This window comes from Doryrhamphus excisus, linkage group LG18, assembly GCF_037039965.1.
Source record: "Doryrhamphus excisus strain RoL-2023G ecotype Guam linkage group LG18, RoL_Dexc_Guam_v1.1, whole genome shotgun sequence".
Taxonomy (NCBI): domain Eukaryota; kingdom Metazoa; phylum Chordata; class Actinopteri; order Syngnathiformes; family Syngnathidae; genus Doryrhamphus; species Doryrhamphus excisus.
The window spans coordinates 8,460,437-8,476,925 of NC_136374.1; the positions used below are offsets into that span (position 1 = coordinate 8,460,437).

The 16,489-nt window shown below is 37.5% G+C and overlaps 1 protein-coding gene across 1 annotated transcript in view; it reads left to right on the forward strand.

The window, feature by feature from the left end:
• Positions 1–16,489, forward strand: part of LOC131105867 (zinc finger E-box-binding homeobox 2) — a 43,265-nt gene that overhangs the window by 18,937 nt on the left and 7,839 nt on the right. The window contains exon 2 of the mRNA XM_058054293.2: positions 14,118–14,414. Within this exon, the coding sequence (XP_057910276.2) occupies positions 14,118–14,414 (297 nt within the window). The remainder of the gene's footprint in view (positions 1–14,117; positions 14,415–16,489) is intronic.

The following is a 16,489-nucleotide window of genomic DNA, read 5'->3' on the forward strand; positions in this document are numbered from 1 at the left end:
CTGCAGGTTCAAATCTCCATTGGACAACTCTGTGCTTTGCCTGTATATGTGTGGGGGTTTTCTACGGTTATTCCGACTTCCTCCCAATTAAACAAACAAACAAACATGCATGCTAGGTTAATTGGCGACTCTAAATTATCCATATAGGGCTGGGCGATTTGTCGATATTTGTAAAATATAATTATTTGCTTTAATAACAACCATATGATTGATATCGTGCCTGCATGAAGGAGGGGCTGAGCAGAAGTCCGGAGGCTCCGTTGAAGCTAACAGGCTAGCGTGACTGCGGTGGAAGATGTCGGCAAGAAATAAGCAGTAACTCAGTAATATGGAGGTATGTGTGAGATGTCTGCCGCGCTCCTGTTGCGTTCCTAATGAAAGGGAAAAGCGACCTCATCACATTGCTAAAATATGGTCCTCGATGCAACACTGGAAAAAACGGCTTAAAAACGATGGACTCACAATATCCAGCAAAGTTTCGAAGTCACAATCATTTAGCATAAGGTCTACCACAAACGTGCAAGGAGGTTAGACAGACAGCTGCTATTCCTGATTCAGTTGACATGTTGGTATTCCTACCACAAAATAAGGACATGTTGTGTCTTCTAAACATGTTTACCTAAAAATACCACTGTTTAGTTTCAAGTATATTTGAGTTGCTGACATTGTATGTCCTCTTAAACCAGGCACTCCTTCATATTTTGTTCTTTTGTTATTGGCTGAGGATTTGAGCAGAGCTAAAGGTTAAAAAGATTATATTTTACTTTTTAAATTTTTTTTAAATAAAAGAACGGCCCACTTATTATAGCGGCTATTTGTATGAACTTTGTATCAACTTCATTCTTTTGTAAAGTGTCTTTGAGTATCTTGAAAAGCGCTATACAAATAAAATGTATTATTATTTTATTATTATTATTATTATTATGAAGCTAAAAAAAACCTCATGTTAAGTATTTATTTTAATAAAACAACTTGACACACACATTTGGTTTTGATTCAGTGAAAAAAATATTTGGCTATATATCGGATATCGATATTCAACCTAAATATATCAGGATATGAGTTTTGGTCCATGTCACTCAGCCCCATATCCATAGGTATGAATGTGAGTGTGAATGGTTGTTTGTCTATATGTGCCCTGTGATTGGCTGGCCACCAGTCCAGGGTGTAACCCGCCTCTCGCCCGCAGTCATCTGGGATAGGCTCCAGCATGCCCGCGACCCTCGTGAGGAAAAAGCGGTAGAAAATGAATGAATGAATAACACTACAAGTTCCAGGTAGGATAGGTTTTGACCGTGTGGACTGCATTTAAAGGTGAGAAGAACATGAAAACCTTTATAGTTTGAGAGGAAATAGAAAGTCAATCAGAACAATAGCACAAACGTTGGTCATGAATCCTAAAAGAACAATTAGTGACAACAACAACCTTCAGAGGACAGGAGTGAAGGGATCACTATCTGCTATTCATAGAAGATGTCAACAAAAGTACAATGGCTACACCAGAAGAAGCAAACCACTTATTAGCAAGGAGAACTGGAAGGTTGGGTTTTAATTTGCCAAAAAAGTAGAGAGATGAGCCCCAAAAAAATCAGCAGTCCATAAAACTTTTGTTTAACAATTTTTCATCTTTTGATATCAAATCCAAATGTTTTCAGTTAAGGAAGGAATTGACCTCACTGTTTTGATACTTTTGGAGTGCACTGTATCATTAGAGGCGCTTCATCAGTTCTCTTTGTGACACAACTTTCAACTGATGTCATTCCCACTTCCTGCATGGAAGCAGGAACGCTATTGTACTTAGGACTCAAGATGGACAAAGTCCCATGGTCATGTTGATTGTTATTACTCACTTGAGGCGGCTCAAAGCATTACGTGATGTATCGGCATCTGTCGATCCGCACTGTGTTCCTGTAAGCGTTGTAAGGGTGGAGCAGGTGTCAGTCAAGGTAGATTTCTCTGTTTCAGTGTGATAATGGTGGAGCATGGACAGGTATACGTGGTAGCAAACAGACGCAGGCAGCGGCATACAGGAAGCCTCGAAAGGAAGAAGAGAGGCGACCACAAGTGCTCTTTTGCACACCTTGACTCTTTGCTGCAAAGACAATAACTGATTGCTGTTGTTGGTTTTTTTTGTTTGTTTTTTTTGTCCACCCACCTTCTCACAGACATTGATGAAAGGATAGACATTTCTGGATTTGCTTTAGAGTAGTCAGTGTCCAGCTTATACAATATATATTTTTTAATCCATTGAAAATGAGTGGATACATAGCATTGTTAAAATCTAACTAGATAAAGTGTCTTGCATACAGTTAAGCACAGTGGTGGTAACATCCTGTTTGAGGCTGCATGAGTGCTGTCGGCACCAGGGAGCTGTGGGTCATGAGTAATGTGGATAGTAAATCTATTGCATTTTCGACTACTGAAGTATATATCCCAAGTTTAATCATTGGGGAATATATACTGTAATAAAAATACAGTATTTTCCGGACTATAAGTCACACTTTTTTTCATAGGTTGGCTGTTCCTGCGACTTATACTCCAGAGCGACTTATAAATGAAAAAACTGTTGGATGTTGCATAAATACTGGACACTTTTTCTGTTCATGTTTATTTTTAGTGTAGCTAAATAACCATTGTGTTAGCGTATCTTACCCCTATTCAGCCTGTTCTCTATTCTTTTATTGTTAGAACTTGCCTTGCCTTAGAACAAAGGAAAAAAAACTGCAAAACAAACTTTTAAACGCTTATGTTTAAAGGCAAAAAATTATTATGTTTTACTTTTTTAAAGTCCAGATTAGCTGCAAAACTGCCCAAGTTCTTTCTCGTCCTGTTTTGCAAGGTAATGATCATTTAGAATATGTCAACTAAAAAGCATAAGAGCCACTGTATAGAATAAAGCATGGAAACTGCTAAAGCAGGGCTCCAGACTGTGACTAAATGATCAAGCTACGCCACTAAAATATGAGACATTGCGAGTTAATTTTTCATCTTCCTCGCCCATGCGTGACCAGATAAATGTACGCTTGTTGACAAGTGACAAGCACTTTGTCCCATATTAACCCCAGAATTAAAAATTGTCTGTAAAATGTGGAGTCAGCTTGTCACAGTCTAAGCAATCAATCGACTTTTCTATCATCTTTGTTTACACATTTTGCCTGGTTTACTTTCTTCCGTCTGTCTGGTGGCAGCTAGCAAGCTCGCGTTATCAGTCTAGCCCAGGGGTCGGCAACCTTTACTATGAAAAGAGCCATTTTACCCAATGCCCACTGAAGAAAAATAGCCTGGAGCCGCAAAACATATAGTATGTTTAAAACAACATTGGAGGGAATTTGGGGGTATCAAAGTAGTTCAGATAAGAAAAGACGAGTTGGAGTACTCTTGCTAGTTTTGGAGATAAACTTACATAAATGTATGTGTAAACTACTGTAAACGTAAAAACAAGTTCCCATGCCGCTGTTTTTAAATTATCTCAAATTTATTTTTTAGATTTGTAGGTAAGTATTACTTGTTTTTCTTCATGTACTGAACTGGATAGCAGTCAGAACTCACTCAGGATGCATTCATGGTCTCAGACAAAGTTGGATTTTTTAAAACTCAAAAATATTCAAGCATCGCAAAGGGAGCCACAATAAAGAGGCTGAAGAGCCACATGCGGCTCTGGAGCCGCAGGTTGCTGACCCCTGGTCTAGCCTCTCGTCCACAGACTCCAAATGTGACTTTTTTTTTAAAACACAGCGACAGACAACAACAATTGGGTTTGTTTGGAGCTCGTTTTTGTCCCAAAGGGGAAGCTATGAATCGCTGATAGGTTCTTAGGGTACACGCTAGCTTACTTTTTTTAAGTGTCATTTCATAACTTTGCTCTCTGCTCTTGCTCTGAATTTGGAGTAGCTCACCAAACAATATTTGCTTCGACTCTATATTTACTCTTCAATTCAAATATTATGCGTGTATTTAATGAAAAATCACCACAAAAGACATGGGCACACTGTTTTAGTGGATATGTATTTTGTAAATAAAGTACGATTGAAATTTTGCTAGTCCCGGACACTCAATTTATACTGTTCGGTTTTCTATGAGAAATATTTAAATGGTTATTTTATTCTGTTAATTGTGTTATTTTTAACATAATATATAATTTTGATCAATTAATCTCCCATGTATATGTGCCCGAAGACAGCTGGGATAGGCTCCAGCACCCCCGCGACCCTCGTGAGGAAAAGCGGTAGAAAATGACTGAATGAATAATCTCCCTTGTATTAGTATTGTGGTACTCTAAAACAGGTAACAAATTGAATTCAGGATTGTGTCTCCTAGTTGTATGCCGTCCGCGCTAACCACTCGGCCGCCATGCAGCGGTATTGGAGTTAATAGTATTTATCAGTGATATAGTGAAAATTTGATGAAATTTATTTTTTTTCAGAGTGTGCCCCTGCTTGCACTCCTAAAATGTAAACACTAAACCGCCTTCTCCTGAACTACACAGGTTGAAATGGCGATAAACACCAACGAGGGTTGGTTTAGCATGGATGAGTAGGATGAGTATATTTTCACCGTTTAAATGTAAGGAATGTGTTACAATACCCAAGGATGACGTGCAGCATCTATTTGAAGACGGGTAGCACGGGAAACACAGATGACATATTACCGGTTTTCAAAATAACAACTTCGTTTTCTGTCTAATATCGACATGTGCAGTTGGAATTACATGGGTGACTATCCAGCCATCCTCTTTCTATTTCGCTTAACCTCACTAGTGTTTTGGTGGTATGCTGGAGCCTATCCCAGCTGTCTTTAGGCGGAAGGCGGGGTACAACCTGGACTGGTCGTGCATGGGTGACTACGTACATCTTCCTTAATCATAAGCACAGGGATTACAGTTTGTTGCCGATTTTGTAGCAATGTGTGTTGAAAAGTTATCCAGTTTGTTAGCAATAAATACATGTGCTTTACAATTTGAGTGTATTTCATTATATGTCTTAAGCTTTTGTAGCTTTTTATAAGTTCGAAAAATATTGTGATCTATGCTAAGTTCCATATCGCTCAACCCTACCGTGGAATGATTTGTTAAACGCAATGTTTGGCTGAAAATGAATAGGACAACTGGGACAAATCATATGAAAAGTAAGGTGTAGGAAAACCTAGGGACCACTGGACTGCACATCATAAATTACAGGAAGATGACTGCTGGGATACATTGTGATCTTCTCCCACCATGTTCTTCTCCTAACATGGACATCGTGTGTCACATGTCTGTGTCCATGTCTAAAATGTAATCAATTAACACAGGGGAGGGTTTGTGCAGATGTTGTTGCCCCTGGGTGGTGCTACTGCTGTTTGTCTATGGCCGAATGAGCAGAGCATCTAAAAGTAGAGAACATGTTTACTGTTTAGATATTAGTGGAATGTGTCATAACTTTGTTGAGTCTTTCCCCCCCTCTGTTCTAATACCGGAGTGATGTGTCACTCTTACCTCTTTGTCGTATTTTGCTTTCTTGTTCTACACTCAGTCTCCATTTTTTGACTTTAGAATACACTGTACATGTGGTGTATTTATTTACTCCAGCAAGTGAAGCCTGCTTTAACTCACTTAGACCCCCATGTCAACGTGTTTGTGGCTATTATGACATATCATTAGACAAGAATGTTTCTGCTTGCTCTTCTCTTGCCACAGAAATGCTATAAAATGAGAAAAAAAAGAAAATAAATCGCTTGAAAACATCACATTCCCACCATTCCCACAGGTTAACGTGTCATTTTGGTGTCATTTCATCTTCAATTTGCTGTCAGCATTCATGTGATAAAATATAAAACATGGCCGTTGGGGCAACACGGGCCAAAAACAGAGTAACAAAAACACAGTTTTCCCAGTGAGGGTGGCGTATGGAAAAGTCAGAGGATGCGGGGGCCATTTCGATTTTGATTTGCTTGGTTTTCACATTGCACTTAAAAAGCTAGTTAGTTTGTACTCTACTGTATTGTTCTGCGAAACTCTGGTGAATCACTGTTATTGTTTTTTATTGAGTACAACTGCTATATAACCCACATATCTAAGTCATTTCATAAGTAAGGTGAAGAACCACAGAGTTCAATATCACCCGGATGTACTGGAAGGCCGAATCAATGATAATTTTCATATATTTTGCATTGTTTTCTGCATGTAAAACTAGAATTATTGTCGATAAAAAAAAAATTTCGTTAATATTGTTGGTGTTCCCGTTGGAAAATTTGATTTTTGTACGTTTGGGTTTTGTGTATATATATATATATATATATATATATATATATATATATATATATATATATATATAAAATATATATACGTATTTTGTATATTCCTCTTGGAATAAATTAACAAAAACCGAGGAGCTGCTATATATATTTTTTGTTTAATAATTTTGTTGAACTTTGGAGCTACTTGCTTTTTATTGGACAGGGACGTTATAAAGGTCACTTTGAAGAATTAGCTTAGCTGTTAGCCTATTCTGAATGCATGCAACTTATAGTTTGTTCCGCAGTCTAAACACAGTGTGTTTGTTTAAAGTTGCTTGGGATGAAACAAACAAGGAAAATTATATCCTTTATGGTTATATTTTGTGTTTTCTAAGCGCAATAATGAAAAAAAAGCTCATAGCTATTTATCCTGCGACTCTTTCATTCTTTGGGTTATTTGTTAAAAAAAAAAAATTCAAAGCGTCACTCGTGGCTGCTAAGATGGAGATCATGTGGGAGGTGTTTTGTTCTTGGTTGTGGTCCTCGCCTGAGTCATCGCACCAATGTCACTCAGCATGTATGACTCAACCAGCGGCCGCAGTGAGTATTTCCCAATGTCAGGCTACAAAATAATATATGTAATAAGGAGACATATTTTCCACGCGTACACATGAATATGGATCTACGTTGGGCGTGAGGTGCTCCACTAAGGAAAGGAAAGTAAGACGACAACGGCCTCATCTTCCTGCACTTTTGTTTTTCTTGAGTGTGTGGGCGTCTGTGACCCTCATGTGGCGAATTACTGAGGCCAAAACGGCAAGAGTTGACTTTGTTTTGACGACTATGAAGCCAAAGTCAAAGCTTGAACTGTATTTAGAACTAAACTAAATTTAAAACGAAACTAACATCATCTACACACATCGCTGCATATATTTAGCCTCGTCTATTGCTGAAGGAAGCCATTCAAATTAGACATCGCAGTATTGACATTGAACAGAAAAACTGAAATATTTTATTTTAGATTTATATATTATGGTTGCAACTAATGATTATTTTAGTCGATTAAGCTGTTAGGCCCCAGACGAGCCAAATCAATATGAAGCAAAAACAAACAGTTAGTGGTTTGGTATGTAAATATGTGACTTGTTTTTTTGTTGTTGCCTAAAACACAAAAAATATTGCTATTGGAGAAGCTAAAATCAGAGGATATTTACATTTTTTAAGCAAAAAATTATGAATCCAGCTCTGATATATATTAAATGAAAACATGAATAAAAAAATGTAAAAAATATAGATCACTGAACATATTTGAAATTAGTTTAGAGTGACATCGGTTTGCTGTGTTTGTAGAAATTAGCTTCACAATTAGCTTTACTTTAAAGGAGACCTATTATGCTCATTTTTGACTCGTGGACTCCTATAGAGCAGCAACACACAATAACCCGCACAGAAACCTTTTTAGATCTTCCAGAATCTACACCTACTCCAACTGTATTTCCCTGGATTTGTGCTTACTGACAAAACAGTTTGTTTTAATTTATTCCAAGCAGAGCCCGCTTCCGGACACGCCCAGTCCGCTGTGTTTAATCACACAGCAGACAGTGCTTGCCAACTACAAATGAACCCCACTTTCTAATATAGTGGGTATAGGAGTTGATAATAAATGAATAAAGCCTTTGGAGAGCTAATTGAGAAGTGTTTGGGAACTACTGGCAGCTCATCTACTAACTAACATCTACTCGCTGGACACCCCTGACCTCCCGTGTAAGAACTCAGAGTGGTAACGTAGCACCGCTGGTGTGGTGGAGCATAGGAGAAGCCGAATGTGTGGCAACCTCTCCTGCCCGAGGGATAACGCTCATTTTTGGATACACTTTGTCATAGGCAGCGTTGGTGCGGTGGAGCTCAGAATTTTTTTTCTTGACAAACATCAACTAGTTGAAATGGCTGATTTCAGTGCATTGTTTGATTTATTTACGCAATCTGTTCCATAATTTGATCCCCACATGCTGATATCCTGAAGGTTGTGGCAGCTTGATCAGAAGAATTGTTTTTTACGTTTCGGGTAGCAGGTGTTCTTTTGGTTTATGTATAATTTCAGCTGTTTGAACAATAAATTGGTCAACAAATTTGAAAAACTGTGATTTCAGTAATACTGCGATTGACTGGTGGCCAAAGTCAGCTGGGATAGGCTGCAGCATACCCACAACCCTAGTGAAAATAAGCGGCATAGAAAATGAATGGATGGATGGATGTCAGTAATAAAGGGTTTGTGTGTTTTCTATTGGAGCTATTATGGATCATTCAAACTGACCTTTAATGCAGTATAGTTTGTGAATCAAGTGCATTGATATAGTTATTTTCCCTTATTTCCACACAATAAGTTAGACATGGTAAAACCAGAGAACAAGAGAGAGTATGGAGTGATTTTTGGTCCAGAAAATATTTTGCTATTCAGTATTTATGGCCATGAAATGTTGTGTATTTTCAATGTGGGATTGTGTCATCTATTATATCGCCTACAAATGTATTTTCATTCACCCTGTCTATTTCTATTTGTGCATAAGTATCATTTCTGCTATTACCAAATACCATTATTTTAGTTTTACTTAGTTTCAGGGATAAATCTATTTTAATCAATTAATCTTTTTAGTAGAGTTATTTCATCTGTGAACCATATTTAGAAGATTGTAAAGTTTTTTTTTTTGCTCTGACTACAAAAATATTTTTACTTGTAATTCACAGTCAGGTCTGGACAGTTAACTGCAATAAATGAGGGGTTATTGTACATGCTAGAGCAGTAAACAGTAAAAAAAGTGTAAAGAGTTAAATACTTTGAAATTTTGATTTGGAGATACTTGCATTTTGTTGAACAGTAACACTTAGGGATGTCACGATCCGATCTTCAGGTTTGGGATTGGTGGCTGATCCCATGTATTTTTGAAGATCGGATAATATCGGCTTCCACATGAGATCGGGCCGATCCGGTTGCAAAGGGTTCATAGCAAAGGGCTACACAGCAACATGCTAGGTGTGGTAATCCACCACTCGCATTAAAAAGAAAACACAACACCACCATGCAGACTGTGGACATTGGTTATCAGTTGTGGGGAGCTTTCAAGGGAAGTACTGCTCTATCCGCTGGTTAATACTAGGGACCGTCAATAAATAAAATGTGGATTGGGACATGGCTAATAATGCTTCATGCAAAAAAAAATTAGCTTAGTGTTTCATAAATGATCAAATTAGTGTTTTTTTTTAAAGCACACTCATTTGAAAATAGATGCTTTTTGTTGAACCGTGACATTTGGAGATACCTGACGTATGTCGAACAGGAACACCAATAAAGGCAGTTTTCTGTCTACAATTTAGTTTGGTCGGCTTACTAAACACAGTGTGTTTTAAGCCGCTTGTTGTCGCTTAACACCAGAAAAGAAACAAACAAGGTAATTTCTGGGTCATTATTGCACACCACATGATTGCAATGTAAGATCACATGTGCACACTGTAAAATAAACCGTAGCCGGCCCGCGTGTTGCTGTACAGTCTATGCCTTCCGGCTTATAAACAATTTCTGCGTGGACGCGCTTGTAGAACCAGTTTGTTGACTCTGTTCAGTCGGCATAAAATCTAAATAATATTCCTTGACCTCAAGTTAAGTTGCTTAGCTGTGGTTTGCATTAAAGAATAATAATAAAAATGCCATTCCTCCGTAGCGAATGCAGATTTTCACCCTTTATTTGTTTTACTGTCTGACTGCTTAGAAGTAAATAAACTGGATAGATCACATGCTTCCAATAGTGCAATTTTTTTATTTTTTTTTAAGTTGAAGGTTCTTTGAGGTGAATTGAGATGTTTGCGATCAAGCTCATGAAGCATGAAGCAGCGGTGTTCTTCAAGCGCGCTCTTGATATGAGTCACGGTCTTCCCCTGCCTGCACACTTTGTAGCATACGCTCCTCTTTTTCGACTTGTTGTGTGTTTACCAGCCCACAGGGAAGTAAAACATCTTCCCCAGTCAGCCCCAACACTGCATGAATTGATCAGCACTAAGTCCTTTGTACCTTCGCACACAAACTCAAACCTCCTGCGCTGTTCAAAGTCCAAACAAAGAAGCAGCTATTTGAAGGATGCTCGCGCTATCCAAATAAATAAATCAACAGGGCAGATAATGAAAGCCATGCCGGCGCGGTGCTGCTTCAAATGGGCCGATGTCATTCACTGTCATAGAGGGGGGGGAAATTAGAGCCAATTTTACACTAATCCAGACCAGACGTGTTCTTTTCTGACGGGCCTGGGGGCGCGCCCCAACATCCTGCTGTTGCACCTCGGCTACATTCGTCTTAGCGACAAGTTCAGGCTAATTTCTGACCTTGTTAGCGAAAGTAAACTCTGACTGGTGTCACTTCGGTGTACTAACTGAGAGGTGTCCAAACTTTTTCCACCAAGGGTCACATACTGAAAAATCAATGGATGCGGGGGCCGTGGTTAGCTTATAGATATACAAAGCCTGCATTTCAGATTTGTGTTAGCGGTGACTCATTTTCCTTCAACTTTCTTTTTGTATATTTTTTTCTGGTAATATTATGTCTTTATTCTCATAATATTTTTCACTTTATTATCACAATATTGTTCAGTTTTTAATACTTCAACTTCATGCATTTTTTTCTGTAATACTATTACTTTTTTCTCTTATATTTTGTCTTTATTTTTGTAATATTTTTTTTAAATTTCTGTTTATTTTTATTTTTTCATTTAATTTTTTTGTACATTTAGAATGTGCAAAATGTGACTGGTGTCACTTCGGCTTGTACTAACAGAAGGGTGTCCAAACTTTTTCCACTGAATAATCAAAGGATGGGGGGGCTGTGGTTAGCTTATAGATAAACAAAGCCTGCATTTCATATTTGTGTTAGCGGTATTTTTGCCAATTTCCTTCAACTTTCTTTTTGTATATTTTTTTCTGGTAATATTATGTCTTTATTCTCATAATTTTTCACTTTATTATCGTAATATTGTTCAGTTTTTAATACTTAAACTTCATGCATTTTTTTCTGTAATATTTTTTCTCTTCTTTCTTATTTTTTGTCTTATATTTTGTCTTTATTCTTGTAATATTTTATTTTTTATTTAATTTTTTTCTCGTTTATTTGTACATTTAGAATGTGCCAAAGGCTAATAAAAAGCAGCCATGAGCCGTACTTCGTACACTTATACATATCACAAATATTACAAATAACAGTGAGTTATTAGTTAACAGAGATCTATAATCAATGATGTGATTTGATTGATTTATATGAACATTTCCATTCACTTTACATCACATATCACAATTCATAATTCCACATGCTCAATAGGAGTAGGAAGAAGCAGAGCTTATTCAATTCCACCCTCTCTTTGTCCCCAATCAATTGCTAATCTTCTATATCAACTGCTTGTGCTGTTTCTTTAAATGGCTCATTTTTAATGCTTTGTATTGTATTGTATTGTCAATTTATTGTTTTTTTATTGAGTTCTTTACTCAATCTGTTCCATAATATGATTCCATATACTGATATGCTGAAGGGTTTTAGTGTTGCACAGGCTAGCTAGGAAGCTATATAAGCGTTAAACACTGCCTCCTGTCATTTTGCTAGAAAACTGCCAGTCATGACCTCAGCTCTCAGATAAAACATCTTTCAACTGTACACAGCGAAATCCCAGTTATTTTCCATATTTCAATGTTTGTGATGAGTACATGTCCACATGTACTTGTATAAGAATGTTAGGATACCACAAACAAGATGAATTATTGAGTTTTAGTACTTAACTTTACACGACTTCAGCCAAGCCAGCAAGGAGGTCCCCAAGGAAACAAAACAAACAGGAAATGTATCTGAAAAACACTTCTTATGTTACCTTATATGTCTTTTCTCTTACCGCTGTCCCTGACTTTCATCTTGTTTTCCTCTCAGGTGTGTCTCCTTTATCTTCTTCCCCACTTCTCCTTCCTGTCATTCACTTCCTGGTTCAGGTCAGTCTGAGGCCTTTCTCTTGTTGTTGCCTTTTTTCTTTACTTCGATGTCGCATCAGGGCTGTTTATATATGGAAAAAAAAGTTAGAAAAAACTGCAGTACTGTATAGCATGAATACAACTTAGTACTTAGTCAAATGTCCTCACAGCTGCTTGTTGCTAGGCAGAGTTCACAGGGATCAAGCGGAGCAGCTCCAAAAACCAATGAAAATATCAACATGTACTTTTTTAAGTAACAAAAAAAAAACAGTAGCATATCATTTCCTGAGGTTGCGTTTCAATCGACTTAAGCCGCGATTACTTGCTCGTGATTGGATATCGCCAATCAAATCAGTGAGATGGAACCCTCGGCCCCCCCTAGAAAGCTCTTTTTGCAAAACAAGAGCCAACTTCTGAAATCCCGTGCATGTGTTTGTGATTGTCATTTATTGTCTTCAGCATGGGAAAATGAACTGTGGCTCTTCATGTCGGCAGCAGTCTGGCCATAGAGGATGTCATTTAATGTTAAATTACAGTCGTGCTATTGATCTTGCCCTCTTATTGTGACATATCCACCCAGCTGATGATTTATTCCATTCATCAATAGGAACATATGAATTTAGATCACACTCGTGTTTGTACTTATACATATTTAAATGCTATTTTATCTCCTAGCGATTCAAGCTCAAGCCTCCTTTTTAAATTTAAATATGTTGTAGATGTAACGTCTGGTCTGCGAATGCAGCAATTTATTGTCATTGTCATAAAAGTGTGTCCATAAAACACATTTTTGTGAAGTTTAACATGGATGGCTTTGGAAGATGTCTGATAGTTTGCACATTTTTACAGTTCCTGGGTGTGTTCGCCCCAAAATGCATGCATGTGTTTTTGGACCATGACAAACCACAGCCCAACAACACAAAGATACAAAACTGAAACAAATCATAATGCAGCACTATTGAAAATGTACTCAGCTTGTGTTTTCCCCCTAGTTTCAGTTCTCTATATTGTTGGCCGCAGGCTGATGAATATATCAATAGGCTGGGTTGTTAATGTCTCCCACATGATCATGAATCATATTTATCTACTTAATGACTGCTTTTTGCCATTGCAGGGAAAAAAAGTTAATTAATTTAAAGAGCAGAAAAAAAGGCCACGGAATAATCATAAAAATAGCAATATTTTAATATTAAAATTTCAAAGGTACATATTTTTGATTACAGAATAATGATATTAGTTATTATTACATTGTATAGTAGTTTTATATATATATATATAATACTGCTACCTTGCTGCCTTAATAAACTTTTTTTGTCAAGAATTTTTACAAATATTTTAAAAATATTTACATGTTATTTTTTTATGTGTGGAGCAATATATTTACACTATTTTTTATTTAATAATAATAATTCTAAAATTAATAATGATGAATAATAATTACATACACATTTCTGGCCAGGTTTGGTCGTTTTTATACATTTTGTGTCATTTTCATTTTTTTTTATTTTAATCTTAAAATGGAAGTAAAAAAATATGTTACATTTTAAAAGTTTTATAAAATAACTGAAATTGGCAATTTTCCCCACAGAAACTGATATATATAAATATATATATAAATTGATTTGTTCCAGACACACAAATATTAACAAAAAAAAATTTAAATAAAGAAATAATACTTACATAGAAAACAAAGTGAATGTGAAAGGGACGGAACCTATTGTTGACTTGCAACTGTCTTTGCCCCCGTGGAAGTTTATTTAGCAGTCATACTGAATCAAAAGAGCACATACAGTGAATCAGAAATGCTTTACGGAGCAATGTTCCACAATAACTACCACATATGTCCTAATGGCAGAATTTGGGTACATGCATATGATGACACTCCTCACATCTGTCATGCTTTCTTTCCACAGTGGATGCCGAGCAAGTGGGTTCACTGGGGTCCGAGGGAGAGGACGAGGTGGGCCTCTGGAACCTAGAGCCCCAGGAATACCAGGAGAGCCTGGATAAGACCAGCCTGACTCCCAGCGAGGGCACGGAGGAGCCCGACAGCCCCGCCCTCTCCGTGCAGCCGCCCGGCCTCAGTCCGGGAGGCGGTGGCAGGAAATTCTGGGCCCAGGTGGAGCCGGAAGCCGAGGCCACAGACGATGGCGGCGGTGTGGGCTCTGCCGGTGACAGGGAGGGGGAGCAGGGCTCACTGAGGATACACTGTGAGTTGACAATAAATCTAACGCTTTTGTATCTATGCCTCTAACCACACATGCGTGTGTGTGTGTATGTAAATAGTGCAGCATTGCAGACACTTGCGTTTAAATAACTCCGGTGGCCTTTTTATAGTGGGGCACCGACCCCATAGGTACGTTTACAACACTACACTCCTGCCTTGTGTATTCTTCATGTACAGTTTCTTCTATGGATCACCATGGATCACCACAGACACCATAACCCATTTGGATTGGTCATTCTGGAACATCACAATGAAATATACACATCACTTCAATTCATGGGACTCAATCATAACAGTCATTTCAATGGAAGAACAACATAAAAGTTTTTCCAAAAAATTGGAAAAAGTACAAAAGAGTACTAAGATGAAAAAGATAGTTTGCCAGAAAACTCTTGTTATTTTTTCTTTTATCATAATGTGACTGGACAATAAATCTAGATTTGTGACAAAAAGTGGTGTTAAGAAAAGGACATTTAAATTAATTATATATATATATATATATATATGTATATATATATATTTGTAAATTTAAGCTATATTTTTAAAAGAAGTAAGATTATTTTTTTAGAATTAAATGTAATTTTTTATGTATTTTTTGTATTTATTTATTTTTATTTTATTATTTATATATGATTATTTTATTTATTTATATTTTTGGACCAAGAAGATAAGTAAAAAGAATATTCAAGTACAGTAGGTACACATGTTCTCATTCAATGCATCTAGATATATTTTTCTAGATAGATATATTTTACACGTTACTTCAAATAATAACCAATAATAACATAAATCTACTTTTAATCTTTCGTCGCAAAATATGACTTTTCTTTGTAAATTGCTACCTTTACTTTGTTCTCATAGTGGTCCTAATGCTTTTTCATAAGATGACTACTCTGCATTAAATATAAAAGATGGACATATTGTCCGGCAAACAGCGCCATCTGGTGAGTCTCCAGTGACATGTTTGTCTCTTGTGAACAATGGTAGACATTCCTCAAGCTGCCCCATGTGAAAGGAGCATGACAAAAGGGCGTCTCACACAATCCTGTCACTATTTTTCCATGCATCAAAGAGGTGACGCTGAGAGGCCTTTCGCTTTTTTTTTTTTTTCATTCCGCTCAGATGAAAGCGTCACGCAGGCCGCTGACTTAACGGGCACTTAGCCCGGCCGCTCGTGTGATTTTGGCCTTGCCCTGCGAGGAAAGGCAAAGCGGAGTTTTTACAGCGCTCCACCGCACGGGCTCGTCCCCTGGCCACATAAAAACACAGCTCCAAATTTGCCAACATCTGCAAACATTTGAAAAATCCTCCTCAAAGTGGCTGAAAGCGAAGCTGACTGGCTGGAGGTGAAGATAGGAGGCGCCATCGCTCTAACGTCTGTGGCTTTGTCCTCCTCCTCCTCCTTCTCCTTGTCAGTCTCCATGTCAGCGCTCCCAAGGACGCAAACCAGGAGGAGGACCTTTTATTGCATCTGAATGTCTTTCTTCATGGCGGGATACTCTCTCTCCCTGTCTCTCTCTATAAACATGTTACACTTCCATGTATTATTTATCATCATTAGAACTCAAGACACCTTTTATTAATCTCTTTGGAATTTGGACCAAATTGGTAGAATTCTGCAAAATGCCTCTTTTAGATTAGGAGCGTCCAAACTTCATTTACAGAGAAATGAAAGGACGCCCAGGGTTACTTTGATATTTTATACAGTGAAGAAAATAAGTATTTGAACACCCTGCTATTTTGCTATTTCTCCCACTTAGAAATCATGGAGGGGTCTGAAATTTTCATCGTAGGTGCATGTCCACTGTGAGAGAGATAAACTAAAAAGAAAAATCCAGAAATCACAATGCATGATTTTTTAACAATTTATTTGTGTGATACAGCTGCAAATAAGTATTTGAACACCTGAGAAAATGAATGTTAATATTTGGTACAGTAGCCTTTGTTTGCTATTACAGAGGTCAAACGTTTCCTGTAGTTTTTCACCAGGTTTGCACACACTGCAGGAGGGATCTTGGCCCACTCCTCCACACAGATCTTCTCTAGATCAGTCAGGTT